Raw genomic sequence first — 23,510 nt, 5'->3', positions numbered from 1 at the left:
TAATACAATGATTTTCCAGTCTTTTATTAGTATGTTTCTATAATTATTATAGGATAATATATATAGGAACACTATCTTTTACACATAATGGGTCATTAATTTTCATCACCTTCACAAAAATTATTAAATAATTTTCACAAGTGTTTTAAAGTGTTTAGAAAATATTTTTAAGATTGTGTGTTGAAGAAATTGTAGATAAATGTTATGTCTTCTCAGTATTTCAAAGAAAAGAAATACATAGAATACAAATAACTTAACCTTATGTACTAAGATTTAAAAAGGTAGTAGCTTTATAAAAAGTAAATGCAATAGCACAATCAATTTTAACAATAAAATAATATATACATTCCTTTGAATAATGTATTGATATCATTATTGAGTATTTAATTGTTTAAAACATTAATATGCTTTTATATATATCTTTGCTAATTTCATGTATAGCAGATCTTAATGTAAACTTCGTTTTTAATATAAATTTAATTTAATTAAAATACTTATTGCAAATGACCGAATTTGTTATGACAGTTAGTCGCATAAATATTTAAGAAGAAATTGGAAAAAGTATTTTTCGTACAAACTAACCTAAATAAACCGGTGAATTCGGCAAAGCAATTTTACTGAGCACATCGAAGATTTTCGATTACTGATAACAACACAACTTTCAGCGTGCGAATGATGTGCACTAATATTTTTCAAAAATATTCGAAATCAGTATTTTTTACATAAGTTTTTTACGTCCAGGATGCGTCAACAAATGCGCGGGAAACAGCCAAGAAAATTGAATGTAATGTGATGCAACGCACGAATATCTCTATTTCTGATCATTTCTGATAAAACTTTTGCATCAACGGTTGCGCCGAGCTGAGCTGCGCAGTGCATTGTTTGCGCATGCGTTTCGATTTTCGCGCTAAACTTTTGTATGGACAGTCGTGACAATGATAAACCTGAGATCGGTCATCCTAGCTTTTTTTCGTGAAAAATTTAAAATAAAAGTCCGTGTGATTGTAAAAATTTAAATAATTAAGAGTAAGAAACTAATAATATAATACTAATTTTTTTATGATTTATTAGTATCCTGATGTTTCGTAGATATGTATATATATTTAAAATAACTCAATAACTCGATTTTTATTGAAAGCTGCGATTTTAATGTCCGAGTTTGATTATCAATAGAAATGATAACTGTAGAAAAAAAATTATAATTTTGCGGCAATATATAATATATATTATACATTATAAGTATACTTATTTATAAACATATTTACTTATTTATTTACATATTTATTTATAAAGCATTTATATAATAAAAATCATGAATTTAATAATGTGTATTATTTAAATATTAATTGATACTCAAACTCGGACAATATTATTAAAATCACACTTTTAAATAAAAATCGAATATTATTGAGTTTTATACGTATATGCATGTCTATAAAACTAATAAATCATAAAATTAATATTATATTATTAATTTCTTACTCAATTATTCAAATTTAAGAACTTAAGTATTTCAACGGTGGTTTTGGAAATCGAAAAACTCGAATGAGGATCGTTTTGTTCTCTCACTCGACTTTCTATCGAAGATCGGAGTCATGGTGGAAAATCGGAGTTATGACTGTCGGAACATAACCTATGTTCCGTGTTGATTGTCATCCGTTGTCATCATGACAAATATAAATAAAGAAACGATACTTTGATGATTTGTCATAATACAATTTTGCGCTTCTCATCCACGTTATTATGCCATAAATTGTAAATTGTGTCCAAAGTGCTCACAAAATTGTGACACGACGTCGTGGATTATTGTTAATAAGATTGTAAACATTGAAAAAAAAACAAGGGAAAGTTGTGCTTTTCTATTTACATTCCATTGTTAATTCCTTCCACTGACAATGGAAAAACGAAATGTTTTATTTATCTACTGCGCTTTTCTTACTCTTCAAAGTATTTGTAAGTTAAACTTATCCCAATTATATTGTCATTTTTTAAACTAGCATCCCACAAGTTGATTTGCGATCAACACGAAAAAATTGAAATCCCTCATTTAAAATTGAGGAAAAAATGTATATGCAATGTATATCAAAATATCTTTTCTATCTCCATTGAAAAGGATACTTTCAGTTTAAATAGGCAGAACTAAATACTTTAGTTTTTCTTCAAAATCTTATTTTCTTCTGTAATTATATTAAAAAATTTAACAAATTTTTTAAATTAATCTTGATAAGATATTTAATGTTTACTTATTTAATGATTAAAAAATAATCTGTTTTAATATCTTACTAAAATAATTTTACGAAATTGTGACTTTATTGAGAAAATTGACTTTGTTATTATTCCAAATTGATTTGTGTAATTATATCAGTTGTTCTTTTATCTAATATTATTAAAACATTATTAATAGGTGGACTTCACAAAAGCTTGAAATATTATGAAACAATTCATAGTACTCACTTTCAACATAGGATTTTAAAACGAGGTATTCACCATAGTTATCATCCATATAACAAAATAAGTGAATTAGAATTTTATTCACATGGGCGGTAAGATATTTAATTATTTAATATATTATATATTATATATTATATATTATATATTATATTATATATTATATATTATATATTATATATTATTATATATTATAAGAGATGTTCTCTTCATTTTATTGACGTTCTTTTAATCTCTTTCAACTACAGCCATTTTCGATTAATTTTAACACCTAGAAGAGAAGTTATACATTCCAACTTCAAGGCATATGAGGTCAATGCTGATGGAAAGGAGAAAACTATACATTTAGGTATGATATAATTTAGTAAAGCAACAAATAAGCATATTTCATAGTATTATTTCGTAGATCATGATAATTTTTATCATGGCCGAGTGTTTGGAGAAATTGAGTCTCATGCTCAGATGCATATTGATGATGGTATCATGACAGGTAGTATAACAATCTTGGATGAAACCTTTCATATTGAAGTGAGTATACCTGCCAAGCCAAATAATAGCTAAAAATTTATGATATGATTGTAAATTATCCGAGTAAACAATGAGAAGGAATGAATTAATTAAAGCTTAAAAAAATTAATTTTAAAAAGTTTGAGACAATTGCATTTTACTAGATAATTATAAATTACATAATTTTTGAATTACATAATTTACTATCATATTCTTATCACTTGATTATCTGAACAGATTGTTTGTTATTTATAATCAAGAAGTGAATTTATGTTTAGCCATCCTGGAGGCATCTTTCTCATTTAGATAATCAAACGATGATTATTTATAAATCTTCCGATGTCAAACTCAGTTGGGAGCATTATCAAGATGGAGAAGGTCATACACATGGAACTCCAAAGACCTGCGGTTACGTTAAAGAAGATATAAGTATGACTCTATTTATAAATTAGATAATATACAATTTTTTATAAAATAACATATTTTGCCCTTTCTATTATTCCCAACATTGTGATATTATTTTTAATCACAGATTATACTTTAAATGACAATTCTGAGGAGGATGATACAGAAACCGATAATATCAGTAACAGAGTAAAAAGGCAAACAGAGACTTACGAATATACACCGACAAAAACAAGATGCCCATTGCTACTAGTCGCCGATTATCGGTTTTACCAAGAAATGGGTGCCAGCAGTACAAAAACTACAATTAATTATCTGGTAAGCGTAACGGTATGCAATTATAATCTATTTATTTATAATCATTATTAACTTATTCCATAGATAAGTTTGATTGATAGAGTACATAAGATTTACAATGACACTTTATGGCAAGAGCATCAAGAGGAAGATGGTTTCAAAGGAATGGGTTTTGTTATTAAAAAGATCGTCGTTCACAGTGAGCCGACACGAGTGAGAGGTGGTGAAACACATTACAATATGGTTCGCGAGAAATGGGACGTTCGTACATTGCTCGAGGTTATTACATGTAGCTTGAAGAATAGTATTTTTTAAATTAATTGCTTTAATTATCAATCAATTTTTTAATATAATTTAATTATAACATTGTTGTAATTAACATTGTTCATTTAACAACATTGAAATTAATTGTCATTTCTCATGATATTATTGTATTAATACAGGTGTTCAGTCGAGAATATAGCCATAAAGATTTCTGCTTGGCTCACTTGTTTACTGATCTCAAATTCGAAGGTGGTATCCTCGGATTAGCCTATGTAGGGTCTCCTCGTAGAAATTCGGTGGGCGGTATCTGCACACCAGGTATATTAAAAACATTTTGTATTCTTTGTGTTACGTCACTCTAACATTATATAAAATATAAAATATGTAGTGATGTTCATGTGATATTGGATCTCATAATTGAATAAAAAATTGATATTCTATAGAATATTTCAAAAACGGATATACATTATATCTGAATTCGGGACTGAGCTCCAGCAGAAATCATTATGGACAGAGAGTGATTACAAGAGAAGCCGATTTAGTTACAGCACATGAATTCGGTCATAACTGGGGTTCCGAACATGATCCAGATATCTCAGTAAGTTATATAGTTCAAATATCTATATATTGCAAGTTATTTCTGATATTTGAGAGATGAAATTATTAAATAATTCATATAATAAACCTAAGATTTCAAATAGTAAAGAAAAAAAAATCATGAATCGCAAAGGAAGTTTTTGTTAAAAACACAAAATCTTATATATATATTAAGTTTTATATATATATATTATTATATATATATATATATATATTATATATATATATATTATATATATATATATATATATTTTATATATATATTAAGTTTTTTAAAATGTGTTTTTATATCAATATCTTTATTTCACAAACTTTTCTTTTTTCATAATTCTCAAAGCTAGAATTAGTTTTAATGATATTATTGTGTATAGGAATGCAGTCCAAGTGCAAGTCAAGGTGGATCTTACTTAATGTACACTTACAGTGTTAGTGGCTATGATGTAAATAACAAGGTGGAGTATATGCTTGATTCGTATTGTAATTTCTATCATGAATCATTATTTTAATTATTTTTTAAATAAGGAATCAATATTTTATCTTACTATGTGTTTATATTTGAATTTATTTTTTGCTCTTTTTTTTATAGATTTACGTTTTTTTTCCTAGAGATTTTCTCCATGTAGCTTGCGATCCATCAGAAAGGTCTTGCAAGCTAAATCTGGACGCTGTTTCTCAGAGCCGGAAGAATCATTCTGCGGTAATTTGAGAGTCGAGGGCGACGAGGAATGCGACGCAGGTCTCTTGGGAACAGAAGACAATGACTCATGTTGCGATAAAAACTGTAAACTTCGTAGTAATCAAGGAGCAGTTTGCAGGTAAGCCATCTAGAATCATATCTACGTATCTATTTTTTCTTCCATTTTTTACAAAAATCCTTAGGCTATATATTCAACATTATTTAATGGCACTCGTTTTATTTCTTCCAACAGTGATAAAAATTCTCCTTGCTGTCAGGGTTGCGCGTATATGCCTGCGGGCGTAAAATGCCGCGATGCGCAATATGCTACTTGTGAACAGGAATCGCGCTGCACTGGTGCGTCTAGCGAATGCCCGAGATCTCCGCCCATGAAAGACGGCACTGATTGTCTCGAACGTGGTCAATGTCGTCTAGGCAAATGCGTACCATACTGCGAAACTCAAAATTTACAAAGCTGCATGTGCGACACTAGTACGTATTTTATTTTAAATACTGAATACGTACAAATATAAGTAGAAATATTTCATTATGTTAATTTATCATTTTTTCATATCAGAAAGAGAAGCAATTCTTTTATAATTCATTTCTACAATTTTGCTGTTGATTTGCGAAAATGCTTATTAATTGTGCAATTAATGAAAAACCAATTGCTATTTTAAAAATTTTTAATCTTGTATTGTACTTTATTCTGGTTTTCAAAATTAATTGTATATTATTATTCTATAAAAATATCTTTATGATTACTGAGAAAAAGTCAAAAGACTAATGCCCGTATTCACAGACCTTGTACTTAAGGCTTTTTTAAATTTATCTTTAGATGCTCAGCAGCCAATGAAATAATTCGTAGAGTATCTAAAGATTTTATTAAATTTAAGGAAGCCTTAAATATAAAGCCTGACTATGAATACGAGTATAAATGTTTTTAGAATTGAAATCTTACATTATACAATTAATTTTGTACTGAAAGATATAATTATTATATAAACTATTATATAATTATTAATAGTTGCTGATGCGTGTAAGAGATGCTGTAGAATGAATTTGAACGAGACATGCTTCCCAATAGACCAGCAAGACATTTTACCCGATGGGACACCGTGCATTCAAGGTTTTTGCAACAAGGTAAGATATATCATAGTAATTAATTTGATAAAAGTAATTTCTGTTGTCTAATATATTATAACATATATCTTTTTAGGGTGTTTGTGAGAAAACAATTCAAGACGTAGTGGAGCGATTCTGGGACATCATTGAGGATATAAACATCAACAAAGTTATGCGCTTTCTGAAAGATAATATAGTGGGTGCTGTGATAATCATCACTGCCGTTATATGGATACCGGCGAGTTGCGTCATCAGTTATATCGATCATAGACGCGTGAAAGAGAGCGAAAAAAAATGGCAGTGGAAACACACGGACGAGCTCATTCATCCGGACGAACCGAGACAAGTGATATATGTTGGCGGTCAGCGTCAACAAAGGGTACAGCATGTCATGCATCAATCATGAATTTGCATTACATATTTCGATATCTAGTCAAACTATATCAGATGATATATATTTATGATATATATCTGTTTAAAATGATAAAATATTGTAAATATCTTTATTTTCTATGTTATACATATGCATATGTAGTTTCCACATAATTTCTGTAAGATTTTGAACGAATTTTATAGTTGAACGAATGAGCGAAACATTCCTATAGTCCAAAGAAATTAATAGTTCGTATTTAAGAATTAGATATATAAAATTTTTTACTACTATCATTTTTTGATACTACGTATATCAACCATTTATTCCACCAAAGTAAATTAACTTTAATCTTGATTCAACTTATTCTTCATTTTTTTTCTAGTTTTAAGAATTAGAAAAAGATGAAGAGTGAAACTAAGAATGAAACTAAGAGTGAAACTAAGATTAAAATTAATTTGCATTGGTTGAAACGGGTATAAATTTCTCGCTCTTTTTAAAGTATTACTTATCTTTCTCTAAGATTGGCATTTGTTACTTAATTATTAGAATACGACTGCCATGTTACATTAATATATTACAGTATTTAAATCAGCCCCTTCTTGGCTGTACATACACTGAAGTGTAATAAATTCTATTCTATTCAGTATTTAAATCAGCAAAGATCAAGAGTGAAAAGATTGCTTTATAATTCCAAATATTGTATGATTATTTTAATATTTTATGTTTAATTGTAAGTATATATGAAAACTATAAATCATGTTAATACAATAACATTAAAAAAAAATAATTCTAATATTTAGAATACTGAAAAAAATGTCTAAAGGGGAAAAATTATTTTTCCCCTTCAATTCCCATCATAATTTCCCATCAAATTCCCATCATAATTTTCCTACTATCTTGTATGGATTTTTGGAAATGCATTCTTTGAAATACACATGTTTTCTAATAATTATGTAAATTAAAGTAAAATTCATATTAATATCTTTATCATTATTTTTTTGCATCTTTCCCAGACGCAAGATTATTGTCCATATTCATAGTCAGACCTTGTACTTAAGGCTTCCTTAAATTTATCTTTAGATGTCCAGCAGCCAATGAAATAATTCGTAGAGTATCTGAAGTATTTATCTGAAGATAAATTTAAGGAAGCCTTAAATATAAAGCCTAATTACGAATATGAGCATATGTTCTTGAGGTTAATTTTGGCACATGTTCTCAATTTATTCACGTATACTGACAAGTATTTCAAGTGTGCTGATTGATCTCTGGATAGAGACTTTCCATTGTCCGAAGATTTTTCTTTCTGATAGCTAATTCGTAGGTCTGTTCACGTTGCTCGCACTTTTTAAAATCGCATTTTCGCTTTCTCTCTTTTCAAAGCCAAATATATATTTATCTCATTTTAAGTGCAAAAATATTTGGGGATTTCATGCAATGCGAACAGTGTATAAGGACCTAGTGTATACGGAATCTTCAATCACATGTTTACGCGTGCGCACATAAATTCCTAGGAAGTTGGTGCCTACATCAGAACGTATTCAATGGACTCAACAGGAAGTGAGAGTTATTAGTATATTCTTTTAGATCATCCAATCAGAATTTTAGATCTAGAAGAATATATCAATAGCAGCGAGCACTCGCTCGATGTCGAGTCCGCTGAACTGTGTTGAACGCAATCATTATTAGCTTGATTCCCCTGTTTAAAGACAAGGTTTAATTAAGTATATTTAAAAAATTATTTGACGAACTTTTGTAACATAATTTGACCATATTGCCTCCTTACCTCTTGTGGAGGCAGGCCAATAAATAATAATAATAATAATAATAATAATAATAAGACACGTTGTTAGGTTAGCGACAAGATTGTGTCGAGTTGCGTCAGCACCTCGTATGAGCCACGATTCCTTCAGCCGGTACGGAACGTGTGTCAAAGATGACTCGTGTCGTCAGAAATTATTCTTTTATGAATAGGGAAGGGTTGCTATGTTCCACAAAGTTGAGTATTCCGGAGACCATCAATTTCGCCGAGCAGGAAGAGAACATGTTAAAATTATGGACGGCTCACTATGTATATCATGAATGCATGGATATATCTACTAGGGAAGAATGGCCAAAGTATTCGTTCTATGACGGGCCACCTTTCGCTACCGGCCTTCCACATTATGGTCATATCCTCGCTGGTACTATAAAGGACATTGTGACGAGGTACGCATATCAAAGCGGCTATCATGTGGAGCGTCGATTTGGCTGGGACTGCCACGGTCTTCCTGTGGAGAATGAGATTGACAAGAAACTGGGTATCAAAGGACCTGATGATGTCGCCAAGATGGGTATCAAAGCGTACAACGAAGAGTGTCGTAAAATCGTGATGAAATATTCCAAGGAATGGCAGGACATTGTTGGCCGGATGGGACGGTGGATTGACTTTGAAAATGACTACAAAACCATGTATCCATGGTATATGGAGTCCATCTGGTGGGTGTTCAAGCAGCTATATCACAAAGGCCTCATATATGAAGGTATTAAAGTAATGCCTTATTCTACTGCCTGTAACACGCCACTGTCCAACTTTGAGGCAGGTCAGAATTACAAGGATATAGTGGATCCATCGGTCGTCGTAGTCTTTCCTCTACTGGATGAGCCAGGGGTGTCTCTATTGGCCTGGACTACCACTCCTTGGACACTACCTAGTAATTTGGCATTATGTGTCAATCCTACTTTTGAATATGTGAAGGTAAAAAATGAGAAGACTAGTGACATTTATATCATATTGGAGGCTCAATTGCAAATCCTTAAGGGTTCTTATACCATAATAGACAGGATAAAGGGCACAGACCTGAAAGGAAAGGCATATGAACCATTGTTTCCATATTTTTTGCATCATAAAGAGAAAGGTGCTTTCAGAGTCCTGAATGACACTTACGTCACAGCAGAAACCGGAACTGGCATCGTCCATCAAGCCCCATATTTCGGAGAGGATGATTTCCGATGTTGCCTAGAGGCTGGCGTCATATGCAAGGATCAAGAGATTATATGCCCCGTGGATAGTTGCGGTTGTTTCACAGAGCCGGTTCACGACTTTCTCGGCAAGTATGTCAAAGACGCGGACAAAGAAATAATAAAGTATTTGCAGCTTAAGAAGAAGCTGATTGTCAATAGCACGATAAAGCATAGCTATCCGTTTTGCTGGAGAACGGACACGCCACTTATTTACAAAGCCGTGCCCTCTTGGTTCCTCAAGGTGGAAGCAATCAAGGACAAGTTGCTGGTGGCAAATAGTAAGACCTACTGGGTGCCGGATTTCGTGAAGGAGAAACGATTCGGCAACTGGCTGCGTGATGCGCGCGACTGGGCCATCAGCAGGAATCGTTACTGGGGCAATCCAATACCGCTTTGGATCTCTGAAGACAGGGAGGAGATCGTGTGCGTGGGCAGCATGGAAGAACTAGAAAGATTGACAGGCGCAAAAGTGGAGGACATCCATCGCGAGAACATTGATCATCTGACAATACCGTCGAAACGTGCGGGACAGCCGCCGTTGCGTCGTATATCTGAAGTCTTCGACTGCTGGTTCGAGTCCGGTTCCATGCCATACGCGCAGGTCCACTTTCCATTCAATCAAGATCGCAAGGAATTCGATGAGATCTTCCCAGCAGATTTCGTCGCTGAGGGTATCGATCAGACGCGTGGCTGGTTTTACACGCTTCTGGTAATATCTACCGCGCTGTTTGGCAAAGCGCCGTATAAAAACCTCGTAGCCAATGGTCTAGTACTCGCGTCCGACGGCCAAAAGATGTCGAAGCGTAAGAAAAATTATCCCGACCCTATGGAAGTGATCAACAAATACGGGGCGGACGCTCTGCGTCTTTATTTGATCAATTCACCAGTCGTGAGAGCCGAGAACCTTAAATTTAAGGAAGAGGGTGTTCGGGACATCATCAAGGATGTCTTCTTGCCATGGTATAACGCGTTCCGTTTCTTAATGCAGAACATTGATCAGTACCAGGAGTCTGGGATCAGGTTTGTAATCACTGAAGGTCAAGAATCCTATTCCAACAATATAATGGATAGATGGATTATGTCGATCACTCAATCGCTGTTGATCTTTGTGAAAAAAGAGATGGAAGAGTATAGACTGTACACTGTGGTGCCCTATTTAATAAAGTACATTGACAATCTCACAAACTGGTATGTGAGAATGAATAGAAAACGTATCAAAGGTGAAGATGGTCTGGAGGATTGCGATAATGCATTGACGACTCTATTTCTAGCAATTCACACGATGGTGCAGAACTATGCGCCATTCACGCCATTCTTGACGGAATTCATGTTTATGCGATTAGATCAATGGGTTGTCGTAACATCGAATGATTTGCCTAAGAATTTTGAGAATTGTCGCACGTATATTGAAAATTTTACAAAGACATTCAAGTATCAACCGAGTAATCAGTCTGATTGTGAGTCTCATCCTGAGCCTATGGATGAAGAGAAGACTTTCAAGTTGAAGCGTAAAGAATACATGAAGAAGATAAATGAGTGGAACGTAAAGAACGTTAAAGAACTTAGAGAATATTTTGAAAATTTTGACAAAAGTGTGCATTGGAAATTGATACCACATCCGCAACATCATGTGATTAACAAAGACATTGAGAAAGCTATATCGCACATGCAGTCAGTCATTCAATTGGGTCGTATTGTACGCGATAGAAAGGTCATTCCCACAAAATATCCCTTGCCGGAAATCGTGGTGATCCATCGAGATGACAAAGTACTAAGAGACATTGTCTCATTAAAGTCATACATACTCGAAGAACTCAACATCAAGAAATTAATTGTTACTACTGACAAGGAGAAATATGGTGTGACCCTGAGAGCAGAACCAGATCATAAGACACTTGGTGCTCGTTTGAAGGGCGAATTCAAACAGATAATTCAAGCCATTAAAGAGCTGTCCGACGAACAGCTGCAGAAGTTTGTTTCCACGAAGGAAATTGTCGTGCAGGGCCACAAGCTCGAGGAGCAAGACCTGCGTCTGATGTTCAGCTTCACCGGTCCGGCCGCCGAGCAACTGTCGAAGCAATACGAGACTCACAGCGAGGGAAGCATACTGATCCTTGTGGACATTACTGCTGACGAGGCGATGCACAACGAGGGAATAGCGCGTGAGGTGATCAATCGAGTGCAGAAGTTACGGAAGAAAGCACGACTCGTACCCTCCGACGAAGCCATCGCATATTATGAAATCAAAGACGCGAACAGCAACTTGGCGAAGATCATCATCAGTCATAAGGAATTTATCGAGAACGTGACCAAGACTCCGCAGAGAGACATGATCGAGTTGCCATGCAATAGCGATGTCATTATTGAGGAGATGCAAAAGATCAAGGACATGGATATGAGGCTCGTGTTGGTCAGAACATCGGCCAATCATACGTCAACACAGGAAGGCAGCACGACATCATCGAAATCGCAACCCTCTGCGAGTTACGTCAACGTAATACTTTCGAATATGCAACCACGATACGGCGCGTCCTCGAAGGATAAGATTTACTTGTATAATTCGCAACTTGGACCTCTCACGTACAAACGTTTGAAACAGGAAATTGATTTGGTATTTGGTATATATAACTGTTCGTATGATATGTATCTTCATGCTGAGAAAATTACCAGAACACTGGATGATACGCCAGTGGAGAAAAACATGTTCAATAAACAATGGTTAGAAGTAGTGAGATCAACAAACAAATGATAGAAATTTTAAATATATTTTTTCAATTGTATGAAAAGCGATTTCCATGGACTTGCGATTTTTTCAATATAAGATTGAAAGAACTAATAAATAGCATTGTTATATCTTGTAATTTTGTTATTTATAATTTTCTGAAAAGATGACATCGTGTTTGTTGAGATCAAATGAAAGATATGTAGTTAATTATTAATTAATTCTTTTTTTTTGTCAATGAAAATATTTACTATGAGACATATTAGGAAGCGATATAATTTAATAGTATATTTATTTAATGCATAAACTATTAATACGCCAGGGTGTCTTATTACGTGATTTTAAATAAATATAATATTTTTCACGAAAGTTTCTGCTATTTTGTACATTAAAGAATAAAAAGAATTAATTGTATTTTTAATCTCGAGTTTTTTTCCACATTTTTTATCGTATTTATATTTTATGTATTGTTGAACAATATAAAAAATGATTTACGATTATTGTATAAAAAGAAATAATAGGTAATTTGATAATCAATATAGATTTATCTTGACAGAGAATATGCAAAATTTTATACATATATTTATCACTAAGAAACAAGGACAATTATACTGTATGATAAATAAGTATCAAATAAATAAACATTTATTGGCATTATTTAAAACAATTGTGTATATATATATACATATATGTGTAAATATAATTATTAATTTAATTTTAACAAATTATAGTACGCTAGTTAGAGACCATAATATATATCTCTATCACGCTCATTCTTTTGTTATGCCATAAGCATTTTCGATAAAACTTATATTTTTATGCACATCCTAGAATTTATCCGACGTGAATGTCTAGTGATTTTGCTTTTTTTTTTTAGAAAAGATTGATTTTATTGATATTCTATGCATTATGCCTCGTGTACAAATAAGTATAATATAAATAGACGACTTCCAGATTGCTCTATGCTTAGAGATATGGCGGGTAATTTTTCTTTCTCCTTTATTAGTACAAAATTCATTCAAATTAATTCTCTGTTTATGCTAATGGTAACTGAAATTCACGCATTATTAGTATATTTCCGTAATACTTAACATGTTGATCATCATGAGGTATGAATTTATTAATACATGATTAGCGTTCCCCATTTTTTTAAAGCGTCAAACATTCAAATATAAATAATAAAGAAGCCTCGTCGAATGATGTTAATAATAAAAAATAAATTACAAAAAGAAAACATGTTTGGCTTCTTGGGAATTTTTTATGAAATTGATTAGTTTCATGTAATTCTGAATGACGTGACAATCAACGCGTTAAAAATACGTGAAATAATTCTATATTAAATTCAGCGGATCAAAACGTTCACAAATCACACAGCATCAACAATACAATAGTACTAAAAAATCGAAGAAAGTAATAATTACTAAGTAATTACCTGTAGAAAATATATTTCTATATAATTCTCTCATTTTATAATTTAAAGTTAGTTATAATAAAAATTAGAGAAATAAACCATTAATTAATTTTATTTCTTTACTGAATAGAAAGTGATATCCTTTCAGAATTATATATATATTGCGAAGAAAAGTGTGTTTCACAGAAACTTATTTATCGTACAGAGTATTTCCTAATTACTTTATAACGTAAACACCATAAAGCGATATTTCTTACGAAAAATATTTATATATGATCTTTCACGTGAAATTTAAAAAAAAACGAGAAGTAAAACAAATAAAGATAATAATAATTACGCTTGAATGACTGTCGAAGAATAATAATTTTTAAACGTTGAAGTCAATTTTAAAAGTCACGAGTTATTTTTTCTGAGAAACGTAGCAATGTCATCATGTCACATTCTTCAAAACAAAACGAAAGTTCATGAAAGAGAAAAAATAGTAACTTTATTATTTCAGAATTATGTATTATTGCAACATAACATTCGAGCGTGATTATTTTGGACTCTTATTATTTCATTTAATTATTTTAAATTTAACGGAGAACAACTTATTATATACTTTATATAGACATATAATCTATAACGTATATATATTTTAAATATATTATGAAGTGATAGATAGGTCATCTACTATCATGTACCATAAAAAAAATTTCTTTTGAAATCTGTAAGAAATGCTACACTAGAATTTAAGCGATAACTTAACGCACCTCTTGTATGTAACGAATTGAATTATAGTTTAGAGAAACGTATATCAATAGAAATATCGCAATCGGTGTTTTACATCTTCGAGAGTAACACCAAGATGAAAATCACAAAACTATAATGAGCTCGTTATTATCAACGATAAATCTGATCTCGAGAATGTTAATTAACGTTAAATTACGTTAAAAGCAAATACTCGACGACGAAGATTACCGATTGATTGATTGATTCCGTTAAATCCATAGTATACGTGGTACGCGTTACAATGTATATTATATCGATTTGTATTTAAGGTGCTTTTTTTTATTAAAATTAGAACTTAGAAATAATCGTATTAGAAGGGATCGTAGTAATCGTCGTCATCATCGTCATCATATCATTCCACGTTCCGAATGTTATCTTGATCAGAAAAGAAATTACTAAACAGAGATACCGTGAAGATTGCTGTAAGCGCGTAGAGCGCGAGCGTGGTTGTCGCGGTGAAAAGTTGAGCGTAATGATACCGCGAATACCACGCGAGACCTAAGATGATCGTCAGAAGGCTTACAAGGAGTCGGCTCAAGTCCCAGTCGTTGTGTACCGAACTTATCCCTGCATCGGTGGGCAGATCTGAGAACGGCTGGGAATTGAAATAAATGGACGATGAATTATCTAACGTAGACGATGGTACAGTAGCTGGTCGCGGTTGATGCACCCAACAGTGAACCACGCAATCGTTAAACAAGCCGCACTGTTCGAGGGTCTGAGTGTCAGGTTGTAATACGCGGCCGTTGAATACTAATCGTATCGCTTTACGTGCTTCCAATTCTATTTGAAAGTGCCTCCTGCGAAGTGAAAAATATTTATTTTATTTTGCTGCATTGAACTACACTAAAACTTTCCTTTTCGCTTTTATTACATGTTAAAAATTTATCTATTTCACTTTAAATATATATACTAGTTCAACTATTAAAAAAATAGACCTAAAGACAAGTAAATAATAAACATGAAATAAGAAACAATGTTATTAAAGACTTGGATTATCTTTTGTGAGAATAAAAACTGTTATAACTTTGCTGACACAATAGAAATGTATGTAAACTATGTAGAAATACCTTTTAAAATCACCCAGCATTTCTTTAAGACTGCCCGTAACTATTTTTTGATCGTCATTTATAAACTTGAGTTTTATAGTGATATCATTGCTGCTATCACTTAAGGTTGACCCCTCTGACATACATTCTGATGAACTACTAGTAGTTTGGTCCAATGCCGAGTCAGCATTATCTGCCTTGATTGTTCTTTGTAACAGTGATCGATCAGCATTGCTGAACGAATCCATGGCTTCAATAAGTACTTCTTCTGCCATTGTAGATTCTGTTGGTCTCGAGACATCTTGAGATAATTCGCTCGTATCTAATGATACAAAAAAAAAGATTTGAATAATACTTAAAAGTTTAAGTAATATCTTACGCAAAAAAGAGAAAAAGAAATATTTACCTACTACAGCTGCACTTGGACAATTTTCTTGTATACTATCGCTATTATTTGATGTCGTTTCTAATGTTTCTTCTTCTGCTGTTTCTGACCTGTGAGGCCGACTAACATCTTGGACACTAAGATTACTTGTGTTCTGATGATTAGCTCTTATTGAAGTGATACGTGTAGGCGCTCGGTCCCGCAGGATAAGTACTGTACGTATCAGTGGCTGATCCGCTATACTTGTCGAGCACCAAGCAAGCCATCCTACCAATAGTATGGTCATGACGATGAAGAAATCCGTGACTTCATCGCCCACTCCTTCGATCAATGACATCTTACTTGAGGATCTATTAAAATGAAAATATTTATAAAATCATATTATATTATTGCTAGTAAATATTATACTTAAAATTTGATTTTTTTAAACATTGAACTAATACGATATCAACTAAAGCTGTTTATAAAGCAACTGTCTTTAACAAATCTTTTGTAAAAATGCTATGCATTTAACTTGCTTAATACAAATAATTTTCTCCTAAAGAAATATTATGAATTCATTTATCAGTATATGTGAAAAAATCGTTTTTTACAGTATGATCTATAAGAGATGTCAAAAGATTAAATAGATAATACAACAATAAATTACTATTTATTAAGACTGATTAAATAAATTTAATGCCTATTACAGTCGAAGCTGGATTTTAGATGCTTTTAAATAATTTCTATGTGAATTTATATGCTAAATATGTAATTATTTAATACGCGCTGAAATGATTTTTCAATCTTATAAATGCAAACTACTATAGTAATATCACAAATTAAATTGATAAGCAATTTGATGCTCAATCTGGCATCCTAGAAAGATGTTAATGTACTGAAAAACTGTAAATAAATTTATTGATTTAAATAGATTTTATTGATTTTAATTGATATATTTATCCATATATTATTTATGTAAGATATTTATATAAAAGATTACAATATTATTTATAAAATTGTCTGTTTCCCTTGCAACCTTGTAATCAATTTTCTGAGACTATACTATGACAGTACCAAAACTAAATGCTGATGCAACGAAGCAATAAATCTTTTACATCTCACGATGACGTTTCACGACAATCGTTAATTAGCAGAAGAATTAACAGTCAGAGAGGTAGAAATGAAGTGAGTGTAGCGTACACGGGATAGAAAGTTGCGGCAAAATCCGTCCTTTGCGAGGTTATCTTGTTCGAAGAGAAATTTGTCAACACGGAACTACGAAATGAACGCTGTTCTCCTTCTTCGGGGTCGAGGAACGACGTCTCATGGCACAAATCGACGATTTTAAGAAATCCAAAGAACGTCGTCGTTGGATCCTGTCCAGTAATATATTCCTGCTTTTTACCGACGAGCGAGCAGCCTCCTCGTTACGCACATAATTCTCTCAGTTCCGTCAATGTGTAACGTGGGATGCGATAACGGCTGCAAACAGCGAAACACTCACAAATATTCGATCGACAAACATCTGGAGACAGAGAAGGAGAAAAAGCGAGAGAGATGACGCAAATAGTAGGTTTATAGTGGTTTATAATAGAGACATGCAACGTGTACATACATATACGTACCTGAGCTGATTAATAATTAACGCGATCTCTCTGCGCGAAACTCAACAGGCAATTTTATTTCGATTATCAGATAAACCATACCGAAATGTTCCGGCGAAAGCAACGGGCTATCCGGTTAATCGCGTGGCGGGAGAATTGGAAGAGTCCGCCCTTGACATATATTTCACTGTTTATTTGTTACGTTCGAAATAAACTTTTCTATTATTATTATTAATCATTATCGTCACCGTTATTAGACAGTTTTAGTAATGAATCATATTAAGTCCACGTCATCGGAGGAATAAATTTGAATAAATTATACGATGTTTTGAATACACATTTGAGGCATATAATTTGTGTCACGCGCCATCATTCCTGTATTTCTTGTTGGCCTTAGTTGATATTTTTTATAGCTTATCAAGATGTATTTGTACATGTTATATATGCATATTAATTTTTAGCGAATAAATAAATACATTAAATGAATTTGAAGAGGATATTAAGGCCCAAGATTATGCATACATAGATAATCAAAATTGTAGAGTAAGAGCAGATGAAAAACGACATTCTGTTCATTTCTTGCACTTTTTGTAATTATTATATAAAATCTATAAATCAATCTATAATAAAAATAAATAAAAATTCATGTAACTAGTTGAATCTATAAATTTGTATCCAAAACTTCTTCCTCCTCACTTTTTTCCTTCTAAAAATCGGAGGATCATGAGAAAAAAACTTAAATCTAATAAATTTTAGGACGTCTTTTTTCGTAATAAAAATATAAGTTCTTGTATAATTCTCATAAAACTTTATTCATATAATCCTTGTAAATCTTGATAAGGGAATCGGGCGTTCTAGGAGTAATGGCTCCAAATGCGGCGTCGAAATGTTCTTTGGTGACGAGAGTAGCGTTAATATCCTCCTCCAATGCCTTCATAGCAGCTTCATGACATAACGCTTGAATTTCCGCGCCGGTGTAATCTTTTGTTCGACTGACCAATTCCACAATATTGACTTCTTCCTTTGCGATGTTCATATGTCGCAATTTTATCTTGAATATTTCTCGTCTGGTCTTCTCGTCTGGCAATCCCACGTATATGATACGATCTAATCGTCCAGGTCGGAGGAGTGCCTGAAATATTTATTGTTGCACTTTCTTATACAAAACAACTATTAAATAATTAAATTATTAATTACTTTATCAATTATGATCTCTATCGATGAAAAGAAATATTTAAAAAAATATTAAATAATTTGATATTGAGAGAAACATTTAATTGAGGGATTAATTAAATTATTTTAATACATCTTAAGTTTTACAGCTGTTTTTGTATCTTTGATCATAATTGCATAATATAAAGTCACTATTTTTTTTATATTTTTGTGCTAAATTTATTTTGTCTTTTTTATTAACTTTTTTATTAACTTTTATAAGACAGGCATTTTTGCCTTAAAATTTTGAATTTTTTAAATATAAAATTCATGTATATATTGAATATTTATGTCGAGGAGTTGACGAGTTTTCTGCTGGCCACTATAGTGGCAAGTCCAGCTCTAAAGGTTAATAAAGAGAACTTTCTTATTCTATCGTAAAAAGAATAGAAAGATATTGAGTTAGTAGTTAGTTCTTCAAATTGATTTTATATCGTATTATATTTAATTATACTTTTATCAATTATATAAGATAGAAAATATTACTTTGTCAATTTTATCCGGTCGATTAGTAGCCGCTACTAGTGTGACGCTCCCCAAAGCGGTGACACCATCAAGTTCAGTTAGTAATTGAGCTAATACTCGTTCCTGCACGTTACTTCCACTACCGGAAGACGAACTTCTTTCACCACCCAGTGCATCTATTTCGTCGATAAATATGATGGATGGTGCTACTTGTCTCGCCTTTCGGAATACTTCTCTTACAGCCTTCTCAGACTCACCTACCCATTTCGAGAACAGCTCCGGGCCCTGCAAACAGTTGCACGATGTAACAATAGAAACATAAATAAACGTTTCGAACGACTTACCTTAATATTCAAAAAGTTAACTTTGCTCTCAGTAGCAAGAGCTTTCGCGATCATGGTTTTCGAGCATCCCGGTGGTCCAAACATTAAAACGCCTCTAGGAGGCGCAATGCCCATTCTTACGAAAGCCTCAGGATGTTTTAATGGCCATTCGACAGACTGCTTTAATTTTAATTTCAAGTCTTCTTGCCCACCGATATCCGACCATCTCACATTCGGTACCTCCACTAAAACTTCTTTCATCGCTGAAGGCTTTGTTACGGTCAGAGCATAATGAAAATCGATCATTGTCATCTTTAATTCATTTGGGTCATCTGGTTCATTGTCGAATGTAGCCTTATTCTTTTGACAGCATTTTACAGCATTTATTATCGCTCTGGAGCACAAACCATACAGATCCGCGCCAACGAAACCATGAGTAACAAACGAGATATTCTGTATATCTTCACACGAAAGCGTATTGGGAATTTTCGAGAGTAACTTGATCAATATTTCCTTACGCATGTCTGGAGTCGGTACATAAATTTCGAAGTCCATGTCCAATCTTCCAGGTCTCCTCAGAGAACTGTCTACGAGATCTGACTTTGCAGTGGTAGCTATTACGAGCACATTGTTGTTAGTATTTTGCAGCTCATCAAAAAGTGTTACTAATTGAGTCAGGACTCTCTTCTCGTGATCTGTACTGGAATTGTTTCTCTTAGGACATAGACTATCCACATCTTCAAATAGTATTATACTGGGAGCGCTCGATATCGCTTTGCTGAACACTTCTTTGAGCTTACCCTCCGTTTCACCAACAGACTTACTGTAAATGTCCGAACTGTATACGGTAAACGTATTAACGTTACATTCTGAGATTATAGCGTTGGCTATCATGGATTTACCAACGCCAGAGGGACCGTACAATAATATCCCTTTACAGATATTAAAGTGTTCGATACTTTTATACTTGCCAATGCCTATTGCCACTACGTCTCTTATATCGGATATAAGAGCGTCGTATCCACCTATATCTTCAATTTTATGCCTTTTTTTTGCAACATTTTCTTTATCCTTATCCAGAATTGTCCACTTCGTTGTGTAGAATGCTTTATAGAAGTCTACTTTTGTTAGATTCATATCTTTGAAAGGTTTTGATAGATCATTTACATCCACTATTTCAGTTGGCTTTCTCTTGCTTTCCTCTGTTTTGATTTGAACAATTTTATATACCAACTTCTTTCCGTAATACGGCACGCTTATCCTATTACCCACAGTAAATATTTTGTGTTCATTAAAATATTTTAGAATAATATCCAATTCCACACTTACATCAGACAAACATTTTCCTTGTTGACTAATTACAATTTCCTTAGCAATATGGACAGTGGATGTTAAGGAACATATTTTAATTAATCCTGATAAATTATTTAGGTCAATGGCTAAAAGTAATAAAAAAACAGGATTATTATTAGTTCACCAGTTAAACCTGTTATAAAAATTATAAAATTAAAATTGAACTATTGAAAATAAACACTTACCGTGTTTTGTTAAAGAGACGCTTGTCAAACTTTTATCATTAGTTGGCCAGGCTGTTTTCACAACTACTTCATCTTTCGTTGCAATAACGGTTGGTGATCCAATTGCGATCTCGCACAGTTGCAAAGTGAACTGTGATACAAATACCATATCATTAGCGTCCTTCTCAGAAATACGTTTGGGCAATTCTATGAGATACATAATATCGTGAATTAATGATAAATTGAAAAAGAATAAATAAAAATTAAATAAAAATTATATCATTATTATGAAAATATCAATAGTTACATACCTTGTGTTTGGAAAACTTCTACCGTGCTGTACAAAACTCCATTAAGGACGAATGGATGGTTCCAATTTTCTGTGGAAGGTGGACAGTTTACCTCGTGCACAGAAATATCTTTTTGGGTCAAAGCACATTGACACTTTTCGCACTGCTGCCATGATGACAAGCTCTTTCTTGATTTAGTAGACATTCTGCAAAAGTAATAATTGATCTGTCTCTTAAATTGCACTATTCATCTTAACATAGAAAGAAAGAAAAAAGAAAAAAAATGAAATGGATATAAGATGTTTAAAACAGATCTATTGTTAAATAAAGGCCATGATTCGATTCACGCTCACGATATTTAACCTTAGTACACTTGTTAGTTTTTGGCACCTTTAATACACACGTTCGGTCATTCATGTCTTAGCTTAATTTTTATCACTTACTTATTATTTTTATTACTTTTACAAGTATATATAAATTATTAAACGATTTTTACATATATTTTGACATCTTTAAAAAGTATTTGTACAGTTATATATTCATAATAAATTGTTAATAAATTGTTATAACTAAATATAGTTAATGAAATCAGAAAAGTACACTGTTTGATATAAAAATATGAAACTTTAGAATAAAAATGTTTAAAAGAAAAGTATGATTCAGTATCTTAAAATTGACATTCCAAACTACAAGAAAAAAAATAGTTTCAAGTGTCAGCTGTTCATTAAGTTTAGTTATTGAATAATCTGAAAATGATGTTTTTTTTTAATATACATGAATGGCTATAAATTGAAAATATTGCATTTACATTTTAAAACAATGGATTTTATTATTGCTATTGTGTTAAAAAACTTATAATTTATTAGGAAAATGCTCTTTATAACATTACAGACTTGATATATATTACTTACAATCTTTAGAACAAAGGTACAAAAATTGTGTTTATTAAGGGCTAATATGTTGTTTTAAGATTAAATTCTTTTTTCCATAATTTGCGAAATATTCTTGCAATACAATCGAGAATTAGTTGAAAATAAAGAAAAAAAATCAAAATTTTTTAATTACAGAAAATGTATACTCTGTGCACACCTTGGGTTTGTCACTCGGAAGTGAACTTAGGAATTATGCCAGTTAAAGGATATGCACAAAAAGGCCGATAATGCACAAAATTTCTTCTCTAGATACCAAACTTTTTTTAGAAATAGAACGAGACTGATATTTGATTCTTAGTATTTCAAAAAAAAAAAAAAGAAATAAGCAGAATGACGCAGACGTGTGTATTAAGGGTTAAAAATCATTTCGGTAATTTTCCAGAAGAGTTTACTCACCTCCTTCGATGAAATTAGGCTCATTCGACACGTTTTTGCGTAAAATGAAAGAATTTAGCAGAAAAACGTCCGGGACTGCTCTGCGAAACGAGATATTGAGCATTAAAGTTAACAACTATTGAGGTTAGGTCATCTTCGATTTCGATAAAATTTGACTCATTCGACGCGTTTTTGCGTAAAAGAAAAGAATCTGACAGAAAAAAGTCCTGGACTTCTCTGCGAATTGAGACTTTGAGCGTTAAAGTTGAGTAAAGTGTTACCACATAACACGATCTTAATCTGATCTATCAAGTAGACAGTGGCGTGTATAGACTATTCTTGATTATTCGGGACGGTTATGCTTTTCTGAAGAATTATCATCATTTCATTTTTGTTGTTTGTCAAATATTAAATGAAGAATAAAATAATACTTATAAGCATTGTCAGCATGAATCAAACCAAACATTTGGCTCAAGAAAACATTTTTTAGAATAATCTATTGAAATATTTGAATAATATGATTTTAAATTCGATCAAACGCTTGAAATATTATTAAATAATTGTTAAAATACATATAAAGAGAGAAAAAAAAACAAATAATATTTGTTTCAAAATAATATTTTGTTTCTAGTTTGACTGACCATCATATATATATATATATATATATATATATATATATATATATAATATATATATTATTATTTTATTATTTACTTTTAAATTAAAATACAAAATAATACTAATTAATTAATTTAACTAAATTAACTTTTACTTTAATAT

The 23,510-nt window shown here is 32.1% G+C and overlaps 4 protein-coding genes across 4 annotated transcripts; 2 read left to right on the top strand and 2 right to left on the bottom strand.

The window, feature by feature from the left end:
* Nucleotides 1–1,895: 1,895 nt before the first annotated feature.
* Nucleotides 1,896–6,725, top strand: LOC105623272 (ADAM 17-like protease). Its single transcript, XM_012204671.1, has 14 exons — nucleotides 1,896–1,953; nucleotides 2,405–2,543; nucleotides 2,697–2,797; nucleotides 2,855–2,976; nucleotides 3,234–3,384; nucleotides 3,488–3,678; nucleotides 3,742–3,936; nucleotides 4,101–4,239; nucleotides 4,365–4,519; nucleotides 4,890–4,970; nucleotides 5,125–5,333; nucleotides 5,448–5,686; nucleotides 6,222–6,337; nucleotides 6,414–6,725. Exons 1-14 carry the CDS (start codon nucleotides 1,896–1,898, stop codon nucleotides 6,723–6,725), a joined length of 2,208 nt encoding a protein of 735 aa, XP_012060061.1.
* Nucleotides 6,726–8,733: 2,008 nt separating this feature from the next.
* Nucleotides 8,734–12,441, top strand: LOC105623314 (isoleucine--tRNA ligase, cytoplasmic). The gene is made up of 2 exons (XM_012204712.1): nucleotides 8,734–11,043; nucleotides 11,221–12,441. Exons 1-2 carry the CDS (start codon nucleotides 8,734–8,736, stop codon nucleotides 12,439–12,441), a joined length of 3,531 nt encoding a protein of 1,176 aa, XP_012060102.1.
* A 2,507-nt stretch (nucleotides 12,442–14,948) lies between these two features.
* Nucleotides 14,949–16,367, bottom strand: LOC105623271 (transmembrane and ubiquitin-like domain-containing protein 2). The gene is made up of 3 exons (XM_012204670.1): nucleotides 16,052–16,367; nucleotides 15,667–15,967; nucleotides 14,949–15,396 (listed from the first exon to the last, which is right to left on the bottom strand). The coding sequence occupies exons 1-3, from the start codon at nucleotides 16,365–16,367 to the stop codon at nucleotides 14,949–14,951; spliced, it is 1,065 nt and encodes a 354-aa protein (XP_012060060.1).
* Nucleotides 16,368–18,415: 2,048 nt separating this feature from the next.
* Nucleotides 18,416–22,775, bottom strand: LOC105623270 (spermatogenesis-associated protein 5). Its single transcript, XM_012204669.1, has 6 exons — nucleotides 22,752–22,775; nucleotides 21,445–21,649; nucleotides 21,155–21,340; nucleotides 19,638–21,055; nucleotides 19,315–19,578; nucleotides 18,416–18,748 (listed from the first exon to the last, which is right to left on the bottom strand). Exons 1-6 carry the CDS (start codon nucleotides 22,773–22,775, stop codon nucleotides 18,416–18,418), a joined length of 2,430 nt encoding a protein of 809 aa, XP_012060059.1.
* Nucleotides 22,776–23,510: the final 735 nt, after the last annotated feature.

Source organism: Atta cephalotes (assembly GCF_000143395.1).
Source record: "Atta cephalotes unplaced genomic scaffold scaffold00055, whole genome shotgun sequence".
Taxonomy (NCBI): domain Eukaryota; kingdom Metazoa; phylum Arthropoda; class Insecta; order Hymenoptera; family Formicidae; genus Atta; species Atta cephalotes.
This window is presented reverse-complemented; position numbering and strand designations above follow the sequence as displayed.